The sequence below is a fragment of the Cucumis melo genome, chromosome 4 (assembly GCF_025177605.1).
Source record: "Cucumis melo cultivar AY chromosome 4, USDA_Cmelo_AY_1.0, whole genome shotgun sequence".
NCBI lineage: Eukaryota > Viridiplantae > Streptophyta > Magnoliopsida > Cucurbitales > Cucurbitaceae > Cucumis > Cucumis melo.
The window spans coordinates 24,289,782-24,309,682 of record NC_066860.1 but is presented as its reverse complement, the minus strand read 5'-3'; the positions used below and the strand labels follow the sequence as shown (position 1 = coordinate 24,309,682).

General features: G+C 34.3%; 1 protein-coding gene across 2 annotated transcripts; it reads right to left on the bottom strand.

Annotated features, from left to right (window-relative positions):
• Positions 1 to 5,173: 5,173 nt before the first annotated feature.
• On the bottom strand, positions 5,174 to 8,955 carry LOC103500367 (pto-interacting protein 1-like). Of its 2 annotated transcripts, none has more exons than XM_008463653.3 (8): positions 8,659 to 8,955; positions 7,903 to 8,012; positions 7,486 to 7,736; positions 7,251 to 7,377; positions 6,814 to 7,087; positions 6,113 to 6,245; positions 5,893 to 5,979; positions 5,174 to 5,614 (listed from the first exon to the last, which is right to left on the bottom strand). In XM_008463653.3, exons 2-8 carry the CDS (start codon positions 7,985 to 7,987, stop codon positions 5,483 to 5,485), a joined length of 1,089 nt encoding a protein of 362 aa, XP_008461875.1. In that variant the 5' UTR covers positions 7,988 to 8,012; positions 8,659 to 8,955; the 3' UTR covers positions 5,174 to 5,482. The 2 variants fall into 2 exon arrangements, with proteins under 2 accessions (XP_008461875.1, XP_008461876.1); XM_008463654.3 differs by having other exon boundaries at positions 7,903 to 8,008; positions 8,659 to 8,892.
• Positions 8,956 to 19,901: the final 10,946 nt, after the last annotated feature.

Below are 19,901 nucleotides of genomic sequence, written 5' to 3'. Positions count from 1 at the left end.
GGAAGATTTGAAGTTTGTTTAGGCATTCGGAGGGGAGATCGGTGGTTGGTTGAAGCCGAATCGACCGTTGGTTTAAGTGACCCGGTTTTTTCCTCTTTCAACGAACCAACCTAATCCTATTTTTTCCTCTACCAAATTTTGCATTTTTCCACCAACATCTTTGTAATTTAAAATCTTTGCAGTCTTATACGTGTGGAAAATCTTTTAAAGCATCGGCTAATTAATAGAAAGGTAAAACGTTTTCTTAGTCTCTTTAGTTTTTATTTGGTGTCTACATTTTAAAATCTAACATTTTTATTCATTAAACTTCAATGATTCTCGATTTTAGTCCTTGAAATAACAAAACGATTAACAACTTAACGAAAAGGTGACTAAAACGACGACTAGACTAATTTTAAACTAAAATGTAGTAATGACGTGACTATATTTTAACTATATTCTAAAATTCAATCTACTTCCTATAATTTCGATGAATCTTAATTCTATATTTTAACAAAATTAACTCTTAAGACAGGTTTGAAAGTAAATTCGATCAAATGACTTTAGTTATTTTCAAAATCACTAAAAAAACTTTGAAAAAAACAACTATATTTATTTTATTTGTTACAGTGAGGTATTTGTAGAGTAAGTGCGTAAAAACATTCCACCTCTCGTAAATTCTTGACCAACTTATTAAAAGATAACAAGAAATTATTACACAATGTATAAGAATTCTATCGCCATATTTTAAAATTTTCAACAAAGAAAACAAAACCCATAAACAATTAAATGTAATTTATGAAAATGGCGTGTAAATTATCAAAAGACATCCAACAAAAATAAATCAATTAAAAACTAAGATTTACGATTTTACAAAAGAACTTGATTGAAAGCTTAAAAATCTCTCATTCCAAACATGAAATGGAATGTACCAAATTTAGATATTTTGACGACAACTTAGGTTCATGTCTATTGTTCTATTCTATTAACAGTTATATTAATTATCAGGGGTTTAACTCAGATAGCCTAATTTAGCCTACGATTTTACACGATTGGTCTAATTTGTCTATATATTATACTAAGGTCCTAATTGGGTTAATATTTTACCGAAAAGTCTAGTCCAAATTACTACACTACCCATATTAAATGATTTACGAATTAAAAAAAAAAGGGTAAGTGATACGTTAATGGCGTGAAAATGAGAGATTTTTGAACCACGTAGGGAAAGAGCAACGGACAATTGCGGAATCCATTATACTCTCCTTTGTACGCTGAAATTTTTCTTTCAATTGATCTTTAGGGTTTTGAAAATTGAAGACGAGACGGTGGCAGAATGAAGATAGAAGACCAAACGATTGTGAAAATGGATGAGATTTTGAAATCCAACGGCGATGCGATGCCGTTTTCGTACCTTGACACGCTTTCAATTTTAAAATCGACGGGCGTGGTGGCGGAGGGAATTCATTGACGACGGACAAGGAATTGGTGACACTTTGTTCGGAGTTTTTGAACAGCGGGACGGACACGACGGAGACAGTGATAGAGTGGGGGATGGTGGAATTGATAGCGAATAAGGAAGTTTAGAGGAAGATTGTGGAAGAAATTAAAGATACGGTTGGTGAGAGAAAAGTAGAGGTATATATTAAATAAAATAGGTATATTACAATAGTGCATTTTTTCAGTTATTGAAATTGAAAGCAACCTGATAATACAATTTTCAATTGAAATGATATATATTAAATAAAATAGTGTATATTACTACAATAAAGCATTTTTCCAGTTATTGAAATTGAAAGCAATCTGATAATACACTTTTCGACTGAGATGGTATATATTAAATAAAATAGTGTATATCAGGATATTATACATTATAATTTGAAGTTAACTGAAATTTATAATATTAAGTACAATACTGTAATGTTCTGAACTGCAAAGTTTGACTTAAAAAACTGAGGCAAATAATGTATACATTATGGTTGAAAAAATATCATGTGGTTGAAAAATAGGAAAATAATATAAAATATATTTTCAATATTATGAAGTATATAAAAACATAAAAGTAAGAAAAATTTAGGAAACGTTTATAATTAAAATTAAAATTTTAACAACATTACAATATACAAATCTAAAAATTTAGGAAACGTTTATAATTAAAATTAAAATTTTAACAACATTACAATATAAAAATCTAAAATACAGTAGGTTGGGTATATATTTACATAATACGAAGGGATATATATTTACATACACAGAGAAAATAAATAATTACTATAGCGGAACCTCAAAATCTAAAATACAGTAGATTTGGTATATATTTACATAAACAGAGAAGATAAATAATTAATGTAACGGAAATTCTAAATCTAAAAAAACGAAGCTCTATAATGTAAAGTAAAGTTTCTGGCGGTTGAGGATTTCCGGCGGTAGAAGAAAGATCTGGTTATGTAATAAATTTCCGGCAGAAAAAAATATAAGATGGTTGAGGACTTTTGGTGGTGAAGAAATTAAATAGGGAAGAAATATCCTGCAAAACTATACATCTATGCGTACATTGTTAATATGACGGGGTATATATTTATATAAACATAGAGCACATGTAGCTACTGTAATGGAAATTGAAAATCTAACATACAGTATATTGAGTATATATTGATATATAATGATATTATTAAATAAACTAACAGGATATATGTGAAATGGAATGAAATCGTAAAATAAAAAAACGCCGGAAAAGCTCTTAGACAAATTCGGTGGAATTTCTTTTTTGGTCAACGACGATTTCCGATGGTGGCCGAAAGATTCGGCTGTGTAATAAAATTAGGATAGAAAAAAAATATAATGATGGTTGAGGTCATTCGGCGGTGAAAGAAAAATTGTGGAAGAATTGATATAGATGAACAATTTTTGACTAGTGGAAAAAATCTTGTGAGCAGTAAAAAAAAGCAAAATTAAAAGAAAATATATCTTTTTGAATAATATTTCCATAATAAATGGGAAACGCTTTGACTAATATAATTAATTCATATTTATCTAAATACAAATAAGGAAAATATAATGCATACAACTATGATAACAATAATGTAATTAAGAAAATAAACAATAATTAAATCCAAAAGTGATATATATTAAATGATAACGTTAAGGACAAAATAGTTCTAAAAAAAAATTTTCTATTTATGTAAAAGAGAGAATTTATGATAATTGTGAAATTTTGTTGTAAAATTAGACATTTCCTCTATATATTTCTAATTATGTTCTTCAGTAGAACAATTCCAATATTGAATATTCATTTCATATGAAATTAGATTTTATATTCATATTAATTAGGAATAGCTAAGATCCCACTAATTTAGCGAATTACTATACATGTGTGACATGCTTAGCTAAGAGGTTAGAGCAATGTGATGGTCATCGGTTTGATTCCAATAGCCGACTTTTCTTTATTTATTTGATTTTTACATAATTGATAAATCAAATGAATAGAGATTCGACTTTTTACCATTTTTTTCAAAGGTCATCTATCCATAGATTTAGTGTCATATTGTTGTCTCCAAGATGCATACAAAATTCTTTGTTGGGCATTATGTCAATTTTGTGATCACATTCAACAGATGCACACACAAATACACACACAAGCAAGAAAACAAAAAATGAAAACCAAAATGTAAAACTTGTGCAATATCACTTCCACGTCATGCTAAATTTTCAAGTCTCGAGGTCCTAACACCAAGATTTGAAATTCGAAGTTAGTAGATTATGACACTAACACTTCCTAGCATCTCCTGTGATCTAAATAGTTGTCAATTGCTTAATATGAGCTGCCTTTTGAAAGTAAATACCTCCTTTACAACGACATGCTTCAAGAAAATTTGAGAACTGAACTAGTTTCCGATGACATAAACATATCATCTGCTTGACTTGGGTTGCTTTCGAGAGTTGATCCACTTTTTTTTTTACTCAAGACAAGTTTTTTTCAACATGCCCCATCTCACTTACATGCTTGAAGTCACTCAACATAGGAGAGTGATCTAGATCAAGCATGTTTCACCATATGTTTACATCGAAAGGACTCACATGTTTCAAGTCACTCAAAGTAGCGGTGCTCTAGAATAAAAATGTTAAAACAAGAAACTTCAATTAAATAATCCATTGAAAAGAAAGATATGTCTTGGATGCATATGAAGTAACTATCAACATTTCCTATAGTCTTTATCATCATTCACATTTCAATAAAGTATCAGTTCATTCGTGGTTCTTTTGCTTGATAAATAATTACATGTACCTGAACTTTCAACTTTGTTGCCACTAAATTCATAAATTTTAAAGAATTTCTAAAAAAGATTTGCAATTTTGTATCGATTGAACTCCAACCTACTAAAGTTAAAAGAATAATAATAGTTCCAACCTACTATACACAAAATTTAAAGTTAAAAGAATAATAATAGTTCCAATCAACCTTACCCACCCAAATACTAGCACCAATATGAAGGTATCAATCAATTAGAGTATGGCAGACTATAGAACAGAATAATGGGCACATCCATTCAACCGTAACATCTAAATATGGGAAATGACGAAAGCTGAAAGAGGGATTCTTTGATGTCTTCATTCTTCAACCCAGAAGTCAATTTCGATACAAATGAAGAAGGTTGCCATTGATACGATTTATTAATGCTTAAAAACTAAATAGAATTTAAGAAAACAAAGAGGGAGAGAGGGTGAGCGAAAGAATTATTTCTAAGAATTCTGGTCGGTTTACACACACCTCAACTAATCTTATGAGACAACTCATCTAATTCTACAACATTAGGTGCCAAAAAAACTAGAAAACTATTAAGTCTTAGGTAATGACTAGTGACCATTGTATTGAACTCATCCCTTGCAAGTCCTTTGAAACTCATGGCTCTTTTCTACTACCACTAGGTCAACACAGGAAACTGCTTTAATTTAAAACCAAACTCCAATGGATGAAGTTAATATAAAAAATGTAAATAAGAAAAAAAAAAAAACCCAATTATCTTCCAATCAAGATGGATTCAACTTAAATATAACTTTTGGCAAGAAACAAATATAAATCAGTTGAAACACATTCTAAAGTTGAAGGTGCAGTACACGGTGACTCAAAGAAGAGATCTTCCCAAACAGTCAAACACCATGAAAACTGAGCAAAATAAAGAGAATTTAGAAAGAGAGAAGAAATGAAAATTCAATATTATTTAACTGAGACAGAATAGTCTTTATATACATTAACTCCCTCTAGCAATGCTTACAACTAAACAATATTACATTCCACAAACTAACCAGATATTAAAAAGAAAATAGAATACACTGAAACATTTCGACATGGGAGCCGTGATTTGATACAGATGACTTATAAAACGTAAATTAAGAGAAACATATTTTAAAAAATATCCAAACAATTCACTAACTTAATTTCTTCAGATACAATTTCTTTCTTATACGCTTGTATGCAAATTGATACAGTGAATGAGATGAATAGAACTTACGAGTTTGATGCATCACCAGACGGCCCAGGTCGGGCATTTAATAGATGCTGGAGAGCTTTGACAACAATGCTCATGTTTGGCCGGAAATCTGCCTCATACTGCACACACAAGGCAGCAACAGCTGCTAACTGCAATAAAGTTGCATAAGGTATTAGGTTCTTGTTACAGCTGATATAATAATGGCAAGATCCTCAATATTCCTTTCTTTTGTTTTCCTGGTTTTCACTTTCTCAAGCAAAATAGTTAATCCACTTCATAACAAAAACATAATTTAGGTACTTAAAAGAAGTTTTTGAATGAAATATAAATGCATCAGATGTTAACTCCGCCAGGATCAGATATCCCAATGCTCAACCTCTCTCAAGTTCAAAAGAAATGCAGAATTGATAAGCATTATTCAAATTACCTTTGCTACAGCCTTTGGGGGGAAGTCTCCACCAAGCCTTGCATCGACACACTGCCTAACTTTATCTTCACTCAGCTTTGGTGTAGCCTAATTCATTAAGATAATCCCGTAAATTGACTTGCATGCCAACAGATAAAAAAATGAAGAGGCAAGCGAGAGAGAGAGAGAGAGAGAAGGGGAAATGTGAAAGTCAACTAGGGGAAGGACAAAAGATAATCACCCAAGTAACTAGACTTTGTTGTCCTCGTGGTAGCGTAGGATCTACAGGTTTTCTCCCTGTCAGAAGTTCAAGCAAGACTACACCAAAGCTATAAACATCACTCTTGGCATTCAATTGGCCAGTCATAGCATATCTGCCAAATAATTTTTATGAGAAACAAAGTAACCAACTATTATGGTTCAAGAGGCATGTAATTCTTTTTTAATTGAGAAACCAATGTTTTTCGTTGAGAAAAATAAAAGAAACAATAAGGAAAGAGGCATGCAGTTTTCTCCGGGGTGAAAAGTAGGACTATGTAATAATCAATTATTAGTGAATAGTGGTTATTGGAAAATCGCATACTCATATGATTAATTATAAAAAATATTAATTGTTTTTTAGTGCACAAATTCTCTTCCAATGTGATTGTTTACCAGCTGGAAACACGAAGGTTAGCCGTTGGGAGAATTGGTCAGTCTCAACAGTGACTTTCAGGCACTTTCAAGTTTCTTGGTTCACTTAACACATGATTACGTCCCAACTCCAAGAAAGGGTTGGAGATGAAATGTTATTCTTGATGGTGAATAATGAAGTGGACCCAAATGAATTTTAAGTCGAAATCCAATGTAGCCAAAAGAAATAGAATTCATAAAAGAAAATGTTATAGTATCAAAAGCCTTTTAAATTTTAGTTTCTCAATTGGTTAGAGTTAGACAGCTTACTCAGGAGCATGATAACCAAAAGTTCCAAGAACACGGGTAGAGTGAAGACGTGCTGCCATATCAGGAGCTTGATTGGACAAATCGAAGTCAGCAATTTTAGCAACATCATCATCAAAGATCAGTACATTGCTGGACTTAATATCACGATGGATAATGTGGGACTCAGCCTTTTCATGCAAATACTCGAGTCCTCTGGCGGCCCCTACAGCAATTTTCACACGTTGTGCCCATGATAGAACGGGACCTGGTTGTGCTCCTTTCACTCCTTTTCTTCCTGAGTAAAAAGTGCACGACAATGCATAAGATCAATAACTAACAGTAAAAGGAAAATTGGCAGTAGGTGGCTCAGTACACATATACAGAAACAGAAACTAGCTTAGAAAACAATAAACTTCTAAAGCTTTTGACCAGTAAAGATTTGGCATGATTTTATGTACCATGAAGAATATCATGAAGTGATCCATTAGAAGCATACTCGTATACTAGTATGCGGGAACTCCCATCAACGCAATAACCAAGCAGTTGAACAAAATTTCCATGCTTCAGCCTCGAGACCATGGAGACCTATACGTTTGTCATCTTTTAGCCTTGATAAATATAAATGATAACAGATGTTTCCTTATACTTTTTTTCTATTTCTAATGTTATTGGGGGGTGAATCTGAATACAAACCTGTGCTAAAAATTCATCATCCGGCTGTTTGCTGGCGTCTAACTTCTTGATCGCTGCAGGCTGCCCATTTTTAAGCATCCCATAGTATACTCTCCCATATGAACCCTCTCCAATCAAAGCTTCATTTCCAAAGTTATCCGTTACTTCTGATAGTTCTTCAATGGGTATGGTAGGAACTAATATTGGTTGCATTTTGACAGCTTGAGTGACTGCTGGTGCAGCTTCGGGTTTATGATAACCCCCATTGTTTCCTACGAGAATTCCATAACAGACATTGTTGGGAAGAGGCAAGTTAAAGTCAATCGGTGGACATAAGAGGCAAAATACCTTGTTTGCAATTTACAGATCCGACATTGAAAATAATTCCTTTTTTTACTAGATATGTTTATAACTCTTTTGATGGTCCAAAGAGAATACCTGTATTTTGTTTTCCTGCATACATGTGTCCATTGTCAGCTGCCTTCTGAATTTCATCTTCTTCACAGCAGCTAAAGCAGCTCATCTTTTCCCACTAATCGATCCCCTAACTGACCAAAGTGAGCATTCAATTATCTCTCACTGGAGAAATATTCTCTTCCAAGCAAATAAAATTACACAACAAAGAGTTGGACAACTACTTATAAGGCTGGCAATCAATACAACATGCATCACCATGTAACTAGCTAGTTAAAACCAAATTCAAGAACTTCTTAGAAGAAGAACAAATTAAATCAAATGCCCAAAAACACACCAAAAGTCTAAACACCTGTTTTCAAAAACTCTAACACGCACTAAGAAAAACAATCTTCTCCATCAATCTTATAATGCATCAAAGGCATACTTTGGATCTACCAACCCACTTTAATATCAACGCGAACACAAAAAAAAAAAAAAAAAAAAAAAAAAAAAAAATCTCATCGCTCCAAACTCAAAGAATCGAAGCAGACACTACAGCCGCAACGCATCAACTCTTCCAGTTAAACCGTCTAATTTCCAGATCAAACAACTAGCAACCAGTAAACCAACAAATTAATTGTTTAAAAAAAAACGCCAAGAAACAAGTCAATAAACTTGAATTCATCAAAATCAACATCATCGTCTTTAATTTTCCAAAACCTAGCCATTCACCAAGAGTACAAAAACAGTAATCAACACCAGCAAAAGCTTGATATCAGTAAAGAGATCCATCAATACCAGAAAAACAGAGCAATCCGACAAACTTTAAGAGCTGAAAGCTTCAATTGGAGTGTGAAAAAACTGTGAAGAAGACTGTGTATCGCCGTTCAGGCACTTCGTGATCTGAGCTCCGGAGCCGGCGAAGATTGCGCTGCCTAATGCCTATTTTGTTCTCTAAATTTCTCAATTTGTTCTATTTGTTTTATTTCTATCCTTTATCAAAGGTGACTTTATTGCCTTTTTTTTTTCTCCCTTCCTTTTTCCTTTTCTTTCTTTCTTTCTTCCTATACATCAAATTGAAAGTCTAAGTCAAATTTCTCGTCCTTCCATCATTGGCTCCACCAATTAAAAGTTATGTTTAAAAAGTATTTAACAAACTTTTGGCTAAATTATAGAAAATAAGCTTTATATTTATTTGTAAATTTTACTTTAAACTTGGGAAATTGCCAAAAATAGGTTAAAAAAAGAGATTTAAATGAATTTTGGGACAAGTTTTCAAAAGAAAGACTTTTAGGACAATTTGGGTGTGAATGGACAAAAATGCCCTTCCTTTCTTTTCCCTCTTCCACGTTTGCTTTCCCTTCTCTCCACGATTGATTCATTCTCTTTCGCGTATAGTTCCCTTTCCCTTCTCTTTTCTTTCGCGTAGAACACCTGAACCTACTCCGGCCATCGTCTCTTGCCCATCGTCGCTTGCCCATCGTCGTTTGCCCTTCGTCGCTTGCCCTTCGTCGGTCGTTGTCCAGTGCAATTCGTCGCTCCTATTCGGACCATTCAATCAACTTCGAGCGTTTTCTCTTATTTAGGTGAGTTTCATGTCTAACCGATTTTCAATTTATCTGCTGTAAGTAAATGTTTGGTTGGGGTATTTGGTGCTATTTTCATCCGCAATTGTCTGGTTTTTGGAATTGGACTTATTTGCCGTAAATTAGTTTAGTCAAAGTTTGGTTTTAGGTTCTTAGAAAGTTCAATGGGTAGTGAAAAATGAATTGAACTAGAGGATGAGGATTTAGTTGGATCAAATAGAGGAGGAGTAAGCAATAGGAATAGAAGGAATGAAGGTTTTTTTTATCTCGCACGTATTTTTTTTTATCTCGCACCTATCTCGCACGTTCCAAACTTTCACTATTTATTTCAAAATCAACTTGGTACACCTCCTAATCCATTTAGAGCTATTCTTTGCATGTTTAGTAACTCTCTTAGGCCCTAATGCTTTATCTCGCACGTATCTCGCACACATCTCGCATGTATCTCGCACGTTCCAAACTTTCACTATTTATTTCAAAATCAACTTGGTACACCTCCTAATCCATTTAGAGCTATTCTTTGCATGTTTAGTAACTCTCTTAGGCCCTAATGCTTTATCTCGCACGTATCTCGCACGTATCTCGTACACATCTCGCACGTTCCAAACTTCCACTATTTATTTCAAAATCAAATTGGTACACCTCCTAATCCATGTAGATCTATTCTTTGCATGCTTAGTAACTCTCTTAGGCCCGCACACATCTTGCAGTTATTTTTTTTTTATTTCTTTACATCTTGCACGCATCTTGTAGGTTCTTAAGTTCAAATCAATTTTTGAAGATACAAAACTACTTAAGGTAGTTTAAGGATGGCACATGTTCGGATTTTAGTGCGTCACGGTGGTGAATGGGATGAGGGACGAAGAAAATATGAAGGAGGAGTGTTAAAAGGCATTGTTGTCCCTAAAGAAATAACACACAAAGATTTACAGTCTGAACTATATGACCTTGCAGAAGTTGACCCTACAAAGTTCGACATAAAGATAAGATGTATATATGAAATCAAAGGGGAAAAGGAAGCTCCTCCATTTGAGTTAAGCAATGACCGTGATTTGAAGTTTTATATTCTTAGTGAAAATCCATTGGAGGTCCCCCTATACCTATCTTTTGAGCCTACAAGCAATCGAAGCATGAAAGTGTTAAACAAAGATTACAATTCAGTATCTGGGAGCAACCAAGTTCAAAATTTAAACCCTCATCCTCCTCCAATTGGAATGGATACATTAGATGAGAATGAAGTTGATATTGGTGAAGTTCAGGTTGGCTTGTGTGATAACATGATAGGGACCAATTCGGCTATATGGGAATCATATGAGTCATATCATTCAATAAATGATACTTTTACATGGGAGTCAGTTGAGATGTACAATGAATTGTTTGACATCCCAGAACAAAGAGATGCTCCTACAAAAGATTGCAAAAGAAAAGGTAAAGTTGACTACAGCTCCTCTAGTCGGAAGTTGAAGACAAAAGGAAGTGGCTGGTCAGAAGAAAGCTCTACAAGTGAAGAGTTGGATGTAGGACAAATCTTTTTTTGCAAGAGAGATTTGTCAATGAGATTAAGTGTGTTGGCAATGAATTTTTTTTTTCAGTTTGTAGTAAAAAAGTCTACAAAAGAGGTTCTTTTCGTTAGATGCATCGACAACAAGTGTGGTTGGAGATTGCGAGCGGTTAGACTGAAGGATTCAAATATATTCAAGATTTAAATGATGTTGGAATAGCACGGTGGTCTCGTGTTCACTGCCCAGGAAGACGGTATAACATGATGACAACAAATATAGCAGAGTCCATGAATTCTATACTGAAAGAACCTAGAGATTTGCCTATTGCTTCATTCCTTGAAAATGTTCGAGCTTTGCTACAACGTTGGTTTTGGGAGCGTCGAGAAGAAGGCATTAAAGTGACGTCTACATTGACCAAATGGGCAGAGTTAGTTATTCAAAAGAAACAAGAAGGAGCTTTGACAATGAAGGTCAACCCAATTGATTGTTACCAATTTCATGTCAAAGATTTAGATAAGAAGGAGGTCGTAAACCTTCAGACTAAAGAATGCACTTGCAAGGAGTTTCAAGCTGAGCAACTACCATGCTCACATGCCATTACTGCAGCACGGGATCGTAATATAAATGTTTATAGTTTATGTGCTAATTATTACACTAATGAATGTTTGTTGGCTGCATATGCGGAGGCCGTCTACCCAGTTGGGAATCAGTCAGATTGGAAGACAAGCGAAGACTACGTACATATGACTGTTTTACCTCCAAAAGTAGTCAAAAGAGTTGGTCGACCGAAGAAAAAGAGGATTCCAAGTGTTGGTGAAGCTCCGAAATTGCATAAGTGTGGTCGGTGTAAACAAATAGGTCACAACAGATTAACGTGTACCAATCCAATTTCATATACCGACAAGTCGAGCATACAAGATTAGAAATTTCTCTACCAATGTACTAAGTTTTACACTAATTAATGAATGTTTGTTAATGATGTGTTTTCTTAATGATTTGTCCCAACATTCTTACTTTCTGTGCTTCCAGATGGATGAAGAAGACGAAAATAACAATTGACTTATTCATTTAAGAACACAAAAACTGGTTTTAGGATCGTTTAAAAATAACTAAATGTTCGTTTAAAAATATCTAAATGATCGTTTAAAAATAACTAAACGATCGGTTAACAACAACCAAATGATCGTTTGAAAACAACTAAACGATAGGTTAAACAAAACTAAACGATCGATTAAAAACAAGCAAAACATCGTGTAAAAAAAACCAAAAGATCGTTTGAAAAAAACTAAACGATCAGTTAAACAAAACTAAACGATTGGTCAAACAAAACTAAACGATCGTTTAAAACAACCAATCGATCATTTGAAATTAACTAAACGACCAGTTAAACAAAACTAAACGATTGGTCAAACAAAACTAAACGATCGTTTAAAACAACCAATCGATCGTTTGAAATTAACTAAATGATCGGTTAAACAAAACTAAACGATTGGTCAAACAAAACTAAACGATTGGTCAAACAAAACTAAACGATCGTTTAAAACAACCAATCGATCGTTTGAAATTAACTAAACGATCGATTATAAAAAACTAAATGATCGTTTACAGAAACTAAACGATCTTTTGAAACAACGAAAGACACCCGCGAATTGTTTACAACCGCGATTCAACATTTCAAAAAAAGTACGCGAATTTACAATATTGCCCCTTTGGTAAAAACAACCGATATATGCGTTCCGCCTTCTTCGTTTGTTTTTCGTCACTACGCAATACACAACCGCACTGATCACTCACCTTCGTTTTCTCTCAGTCCACTGTTCTCTCAGACCATTTTTGTCTCAGTCCATATTTTTCGTCAACGTTAAAGGTATTTTCCCGAACTTTTCCTACTATAACGTTACACTTTTCCTTTCTTTATATTTCAAACGTTTCGACTTCTATCTTCAAAAACTATCATTGTGTTCTTAAATTATTATTGTGAAGCGTTTAGGGTTTCGGATTCGACTTCTGTCTTCAATATAGTTCTCCAGATTGTTAAATTTATTACTTTTCGATTAACTATCATTTCAAGATGGCTGTACCTAGCGACAAGTATTTCCCTGCCACTGTGTCATGCCAAGTGCACAAGATCGACAGTCTTATTAAGGATAAACTGACCAAGGACCAGCTGCAAATGTTCGAAAAAACAATTTTTGGTCCATTGCTGAATGTGAACATGGTCTTCAACGGCCAGTTGATCCATCATTTCTTGCTGAGGCAGATACCTGAAGACGGTAACGCAGATGGAATCTGTTTCTCAGTTTTAGGGAAGAACGTCTGTTTTACCCAAAAGGAATTCAACATCATAACTGGATTGTGGCCAACAAACAATCCATTGGAGAAAGATTGCGATAGCAAGCGCCTACAAAGTCTTCTATTCGGATCAGAAAATAAGAAACTAATAAGATGCTTGGAAATTGAGGAAATTTTCAAGAATTTTGAGTTTACAAATGATGACGATGCTGTGAAGGTCGCCTTGGCCGTCTTTATAGAAACTATGATGGTCGGGAAGGATAAGAAAACACAGTTTGACATGGATATTTTGGGAAGAGTTGATGATGAAGAAGCATTTAAAAGCTTCGATTGGTCAACTTTCTTCTACACTCGTCTGCTCAACAGTTTAAAGACAAGTCTCCAAGGAAAAAAAGAAGCATACGAGCTGAAGAAGACACGAAGTTCCAAAGCAGTGTCATACTACAACAGCAAAGGCTACGTGCTTGCTTTTCAGGTGATTTTTATTTGTTCATACACTTTAAGTAAATGCCAATTGAACATCAAAGTTTAACATATTTGTTTAAATGTTGTAGGTGTGGGCTTATGAAGTACTCTCAACTGCAAATGAGCACCTGGCCATAAGAAACAGTAAGGGATTAATTCCTAGGATATTGAGATGGAATTGTACACAAGCTCCATCTTACAAAATGCTGCAGAATAACATATTCGACAACAAAAATGTAAGTAAAACTTGTCAGTCATCGTTTAATATAATTACACGATCGTTTAATACAATTACATTGCAGACTGTTGTTCAACCTAAACTGAAGATGTCAACCCAAGAGAAGGCTTTCATGGAGAGTCGAATTCGAGGGGATGATAACATGCAAATGGAGGACGATGAATCCATTGGAGCAATGAACAACAAATCATTGGAGCAATCAGACTCATCTCCACAAAGAGAACAACTGTCACCCCAAAGAGAACAAAGTCAAACAGTGGCTGACGAGTCTGAAATGCATCCAATCACCAAGAAGAAACATTTCAGATCAAAGAAGTCCAATGACAAAGAAGAACAAAGTCATTCAAAATCCTACAAGAAACTGAAGAAGGAAATAAAAGAAGTTCGTAAGGATTTATCCACACTGACTTCTATAGTCTGTAGGATGGATGACACAATCACAAAGCAGTCATTGGAGCTGTATGAAATGAAGCAGATACTGGAGAGATTGGTCCAGGTAAAATTTGTTTTCATAATACATTAGTTACACGATCGTATAACTTTGATAGACGATCGTTTATCAAAGTGACTCGATCGTTTAACTTTGATAGACGATCGTTTATCAAAGTTATGCGATCGTTTACTTTTATATACACGATGGTTTAACAATACATTATTTTTTTAATTTTATGTTCGTTTTTATTTGTTTATTAGAATCAAACTGAAAATCAAGGGAATGATCATACTGATCAGAATGACAATGAGTATGTTGTTCAAGAACAACATACTGAACAACAACCTACTGAAGAACAACATACTGAACATCAAGAGGAAACCCAAAGGTTAACATTTCATTCATTGTTTACTAGTTTATAAATACCTAACAATTGTATTTTTTTCTTATTCTCATGTTTTTTCTCATTTTGTTTAGGAAACATCAAGAGGAATGTGGTAGTGATATAAGCATAGACGGTAGGGATGCAGACTTGCTAATGACTATAAGAGATATATCGGATAGTCTAAGTCATCAAATTCAGAAAGAAACAGACCTGCCACAAATGATTACTACCCTTCCATTTGTGAGCCAACCTCTTGCACCTTGTGAATTGGCTCCATTGGATCAAACTATACAAATTGTAAATGAAGAATCTCAACTGGTATGTATACACAACAAATTTGTAGTCGTTTGAATAAATAGTTTGTTACTTGTTTAATACGATTACATTGCAGAAAACAACAAAAAAAACAGGTTGAGATTAAAAAAAATGATGAAACAGTTACTTTGGTTGAAAAAGAACCAGTAACTGTGCCTGATAAAGATGAACAAGAAAAACCAATAAAGAGAAGAAAGCTATGTAAAATAGCAAATAAAGAGGTGCAAGATGAAGATGAACAAGGTAATCCACCCACAACATCTGCTCAGATCATATCAGAATCTACAACACCTGTTCCAGATGTGGAAATCAGAGAAGTAGATACATATAATTCGATGTGGAAAGTGGATCCAAAATTATGGAAGGAATACTTACAATGGAAAAGATCAAGAAAAACAACCCATGAACAAAGGAAAGTAGTCTCCACAACCAGAAAGAAAGACTTTTTCAGACAGCTTGAAGAAAATACATGGGTACATGGAGACGTAAGTACTCTTCCCAAACGATCGCTTATATTAACTAAACGATCGCTTCTATTAACTAAATGATCGCTTCTATTAACTAAACGATCGTTAGTTAATATTACACGATCGCTTACTAAGTAAACGATCACATGTACATTTCTTAAGCGATCACTTACTAAGTAAACGATCACATGTACATTTCTTAAGCGATCGCTTATACTCTCCTTTCATTCACTAAACGATCGTTTATTTTTTCTTTGTAGACATTGAATTTGCTATTATCCCACTTGTAGAATAAAATGTTGCATCTCAAGCACCATTGCAAGCGTTCTTTTAGAATATTACATTCATCGTTTCTAGTAAGTTGTTATTCTTTAATTTTTTTTGTATAGAAGTTAAACTGCATCATTATATTCTGACTAAATTTTTTGACTTGTTCTTGAAGCTTGGAATCAATAAACCAGACTGCATTGTTTGGAACCATATTTTCGATACTCATCTGGTGACACCAGATAATACGAAAGCTGAATGGACAGACCCAACAGGACACCTAACTATATGGACAGAAAAAGATGTGGAATACTATTTCAACACTGCTGTTGGTGATTACAACCACATACCAGGGTGGGGAGATGTCAACTACGTGATTACCTGCATCAACATAAAAGAACACTGGTTGGCTATTGCAGCTGATATGAGAAAATGTAGGATCTACGTGTTCGACTCAATGCCAAATTATGTTGAGCAGAAACTTGTTGATGAAGCTCTTCAAATGCCTGCACGATGCATCCCCTCACTCGCGATTGCAATTGGAGTCAACCCCCATTCAGATCATTTCACATATGGCCCTTGGCCAATACGCAGATCGAAGGCCACATTACAGAAAGGGCGTTCATTGGATTGTGGAATTTTCTGTGCTAAATTTGTTGAATGCCTTGTAACTGCTAGTGACCTTGGTTGTCTAACTGTGCCAAACATGAAACTGTTTAGACAACAATATGTGCTGGAACTTTGGGCCAATAAATACTTTTGCTAAATAAAAAAATATATATTTCGTTCTTGTACTTTTGAGTTAATATTTGTATTCGTTTATATAATTTTTTTATGTAATTTTTATAGAGAGAATAACATATTATAATTTTAAACTTTGTTATAAAATAAATACTTTGTGATATTTTCAATTAAACGCGACCAAAATTGAGAAAGAATATTTGAGTTAATATTTGTATTCGTTTAGATACATATCATAAAATATTCGTGTAGAGAAATACTCATCGCGCACATATGTATAAACGATCTTCTTAATAAATGATGTCTAAACGATCTTCTTAATAAACGTCAAAATATTAAGCGATCGTTTAGTAAAGTCTAAATGATCGTTTGGTAAAGTCTAAACGATCGTTTGGTAAAGTCTAAACGATCTTCTTAAAATCATAAAAAAATTAAGCAATCGTTTAGCTACAAGTAGTTTTGCAACATAGAGAATAATCGATACTACTAATTGAAATGTCAATTGATACTAATTGAAATGCAACATAGACAATAATCGAACAGCCAATTGAAACTTGTGATTTATGTAAATATTTCAATACATAGGAGTGTTGGTCCATAATTGAAATGCTAATTGTTTTCTAAAGTATGACATGTTTTCTTGATATAATGTATCTAAACGAACACCAACAGCTATGTACTCAAAATACTTAATTGTGAATACGCCACAATCACTATTATTTCGTTGAAGTGGAATTGAGTCAACAATGACAACTGGCCAAGGTTCCTTGTATGTCGATGATCTACCTCTCCTATCAAAGAAGCCAGTACTATCTAACAACTTTGGCACCAACTGTCGAATGGGCAGTAATATGTTTGTCATCTCTTCGGCAGTTGTAAGTGACGGAAGCGAATCCCATACCTTCACTTGACAACTTACCAAATCCAAGCATAATAGAACCCAATGGTTGTCATGGACATTGAATGGAGAGTAAACGTAATCAACACTTGCCCAAGGATCTTGGAAGTCCTCTTTTGACCCGACAACATAGTCAACCAACCTATACTCTTCGTCCCAGTCAAACGGGCGATTCTCTTTAATACATTCTTTGTATAGGGGCCACTTCGAAACTAAAATGCGTTGCAAAGAAAAACATACAAACGCAAATATCAGACCGAAAGACAAATATCAAACGCAAATACATACATAAAGTAACGCGACGATTCCAAACCATAAAGATTGTATCTGCAGTTGTGAAGTTCTGAGAAGAAGGTATCCCGGCTGCCTTAATTTTCAAGCGAATGAAAAGAAAAAGTGCATCCAAATGCTAATAGAAACAAAAGTAAGCAGTAAATATATAGAACCATAACAATGAAAAAATTATAATTGCATAAATGATAAGATAATCCCATACCTCATCCGCCAACCACCGGCGACACATAAACAAGTCTCTGAAAAAAGCCTTCGATTTTTTCCCATGAAAGGTTTCACGCAGCTCATCGTCTGTACGCTTGTTTGTAATCCAAGCTCGAAGTCTATCTAAATGGACGTCAAGTATTTTGTGCATAGGATCATAAACAATTGCTTCATACTGAGAGGTGCTGGTGGTTGATGTCACAGACCGTTTAGGTAGACTTGTGAATGGGGTTGATAGGTAAACACTTGCACGCTTCCTACGGGCGGGCCGAACGTGTGGTCGTTGAGTGAGAAATGGTTCTATCTCTGTGACGTCCTCATCGTCAACGACATCTATTGGCTCCTCTAAACCAATATCAACCTTCTTCTCCAACACATCTTCGTCGCCCTATGGAAGCTCATAATGCATTAATGTGGATAATGATAGAAATTAAACATCAATATTAGCAAGAACATGGAACCAAACCTTCTTTTTAACTTCAATGTGTTCATCCTCCTTTGGCATCCTCAACCAATTAGGGGTACCGCCTGTGTCAACATCTTCGGTTTTAGCATTATCCACTTCTTTACTTTCTAATGTATGATCTACAAAGCCTTCGAACACCTTGTGGTCCCCTTCGTCACCCTATGGAACCTCAAAATGAATTAGCGAGAACATGCAACTTAATGTATGAGTAATTACCAAATATGAAACAACTAACGTTAATACACTTAACAGTTTCATTCCTAACCTTTCTTTGAAGTCCAATGTGCTTCAATATGATTGACATCATGCCCTTCAATTCGTCAATATCTGATTTTATACTATTAAGTTGCCCTTCAACAACCGCTACTCGATCTTGGAGATTCCGAATAGCCTTTTTCATCTTAATCTTGGACTTCTGTTTCTTACTCTTTTTGAAGTCATCTTCATCATTAACAACTTCTCTTACTCTTTTTGAACCACCATTCTTCGACTGAATAATGGTAGATGAGCGGAAGTTTTCAAAAAGTTCACCTGAAGCAATTTTCAACTGCTCCTCTTCAGGTGTCATCTCAATGACCGCCTTAATTATAAACTGCAAATAGAAAAAAGGCAAATGTATTTAGGACAAAGAAATAAGCACAAAATCATGCGATCCTTAAGTAAGTTACTATTGCTTGCTACTTACCATTGGCGAGTCAAACACCTGGCTTATAGTTTGGGACTTTGGTGATTGTTGGCACACCCACCTCAGCATTCGTGGTATGGCATGATCGTTTACTTTATCTACACCGCATCCAACGATGGTTGGTATAGACTCATATGCCCAAACCTATTCGACATTTGTCAAACAAGTTTAGGAAGTGCCACAAGATATATATAGATATATAAACAAGTGGTTATACAATCGTTTGAAAACAACTATACGATCATTTAACATAACTAAACGATCGTTAAAAAAACAACTATACGATCGTTTAACATAACTAAACGATCGTTAAAATAACAACTAAACGATCGTTTAAAACAACTAAACGATCGTTTAAAACAACTAAACGATCGTTTAAAACAACTAAACGATCGTTTAAAACAACTAAACGATCGTTTAAAACAACTAAACGATCGTTTAAAACAACTAAACTATCGTTTAAAACAACTAAACGATCGTTTTAAAGTTTTGAAGTAAGAAGTAAGAAGTCACATACCTGTAATGCATGCGAAAATCCATTGATAGTATATTTTTTTGTCTGTGTTGATTTCTTCTTTCCCTTGGCATATTGCTTGTCCAAGGCTCTTTTCAAGGCACTTAGCGTGCGTACAAAAACAATCCGACCCCAATCATAATTATTAAATGTATTCCAATCATCAGCAATCTTGAAAAAACCAATGTCCACTTTGGTTCGCCTATCTTTTTCCAACAAAGATATCTCTATAAAGTAGACTAAAGCTAATTTTACAATATCATCGTTATCACCCTCGTATTCCAAAAAT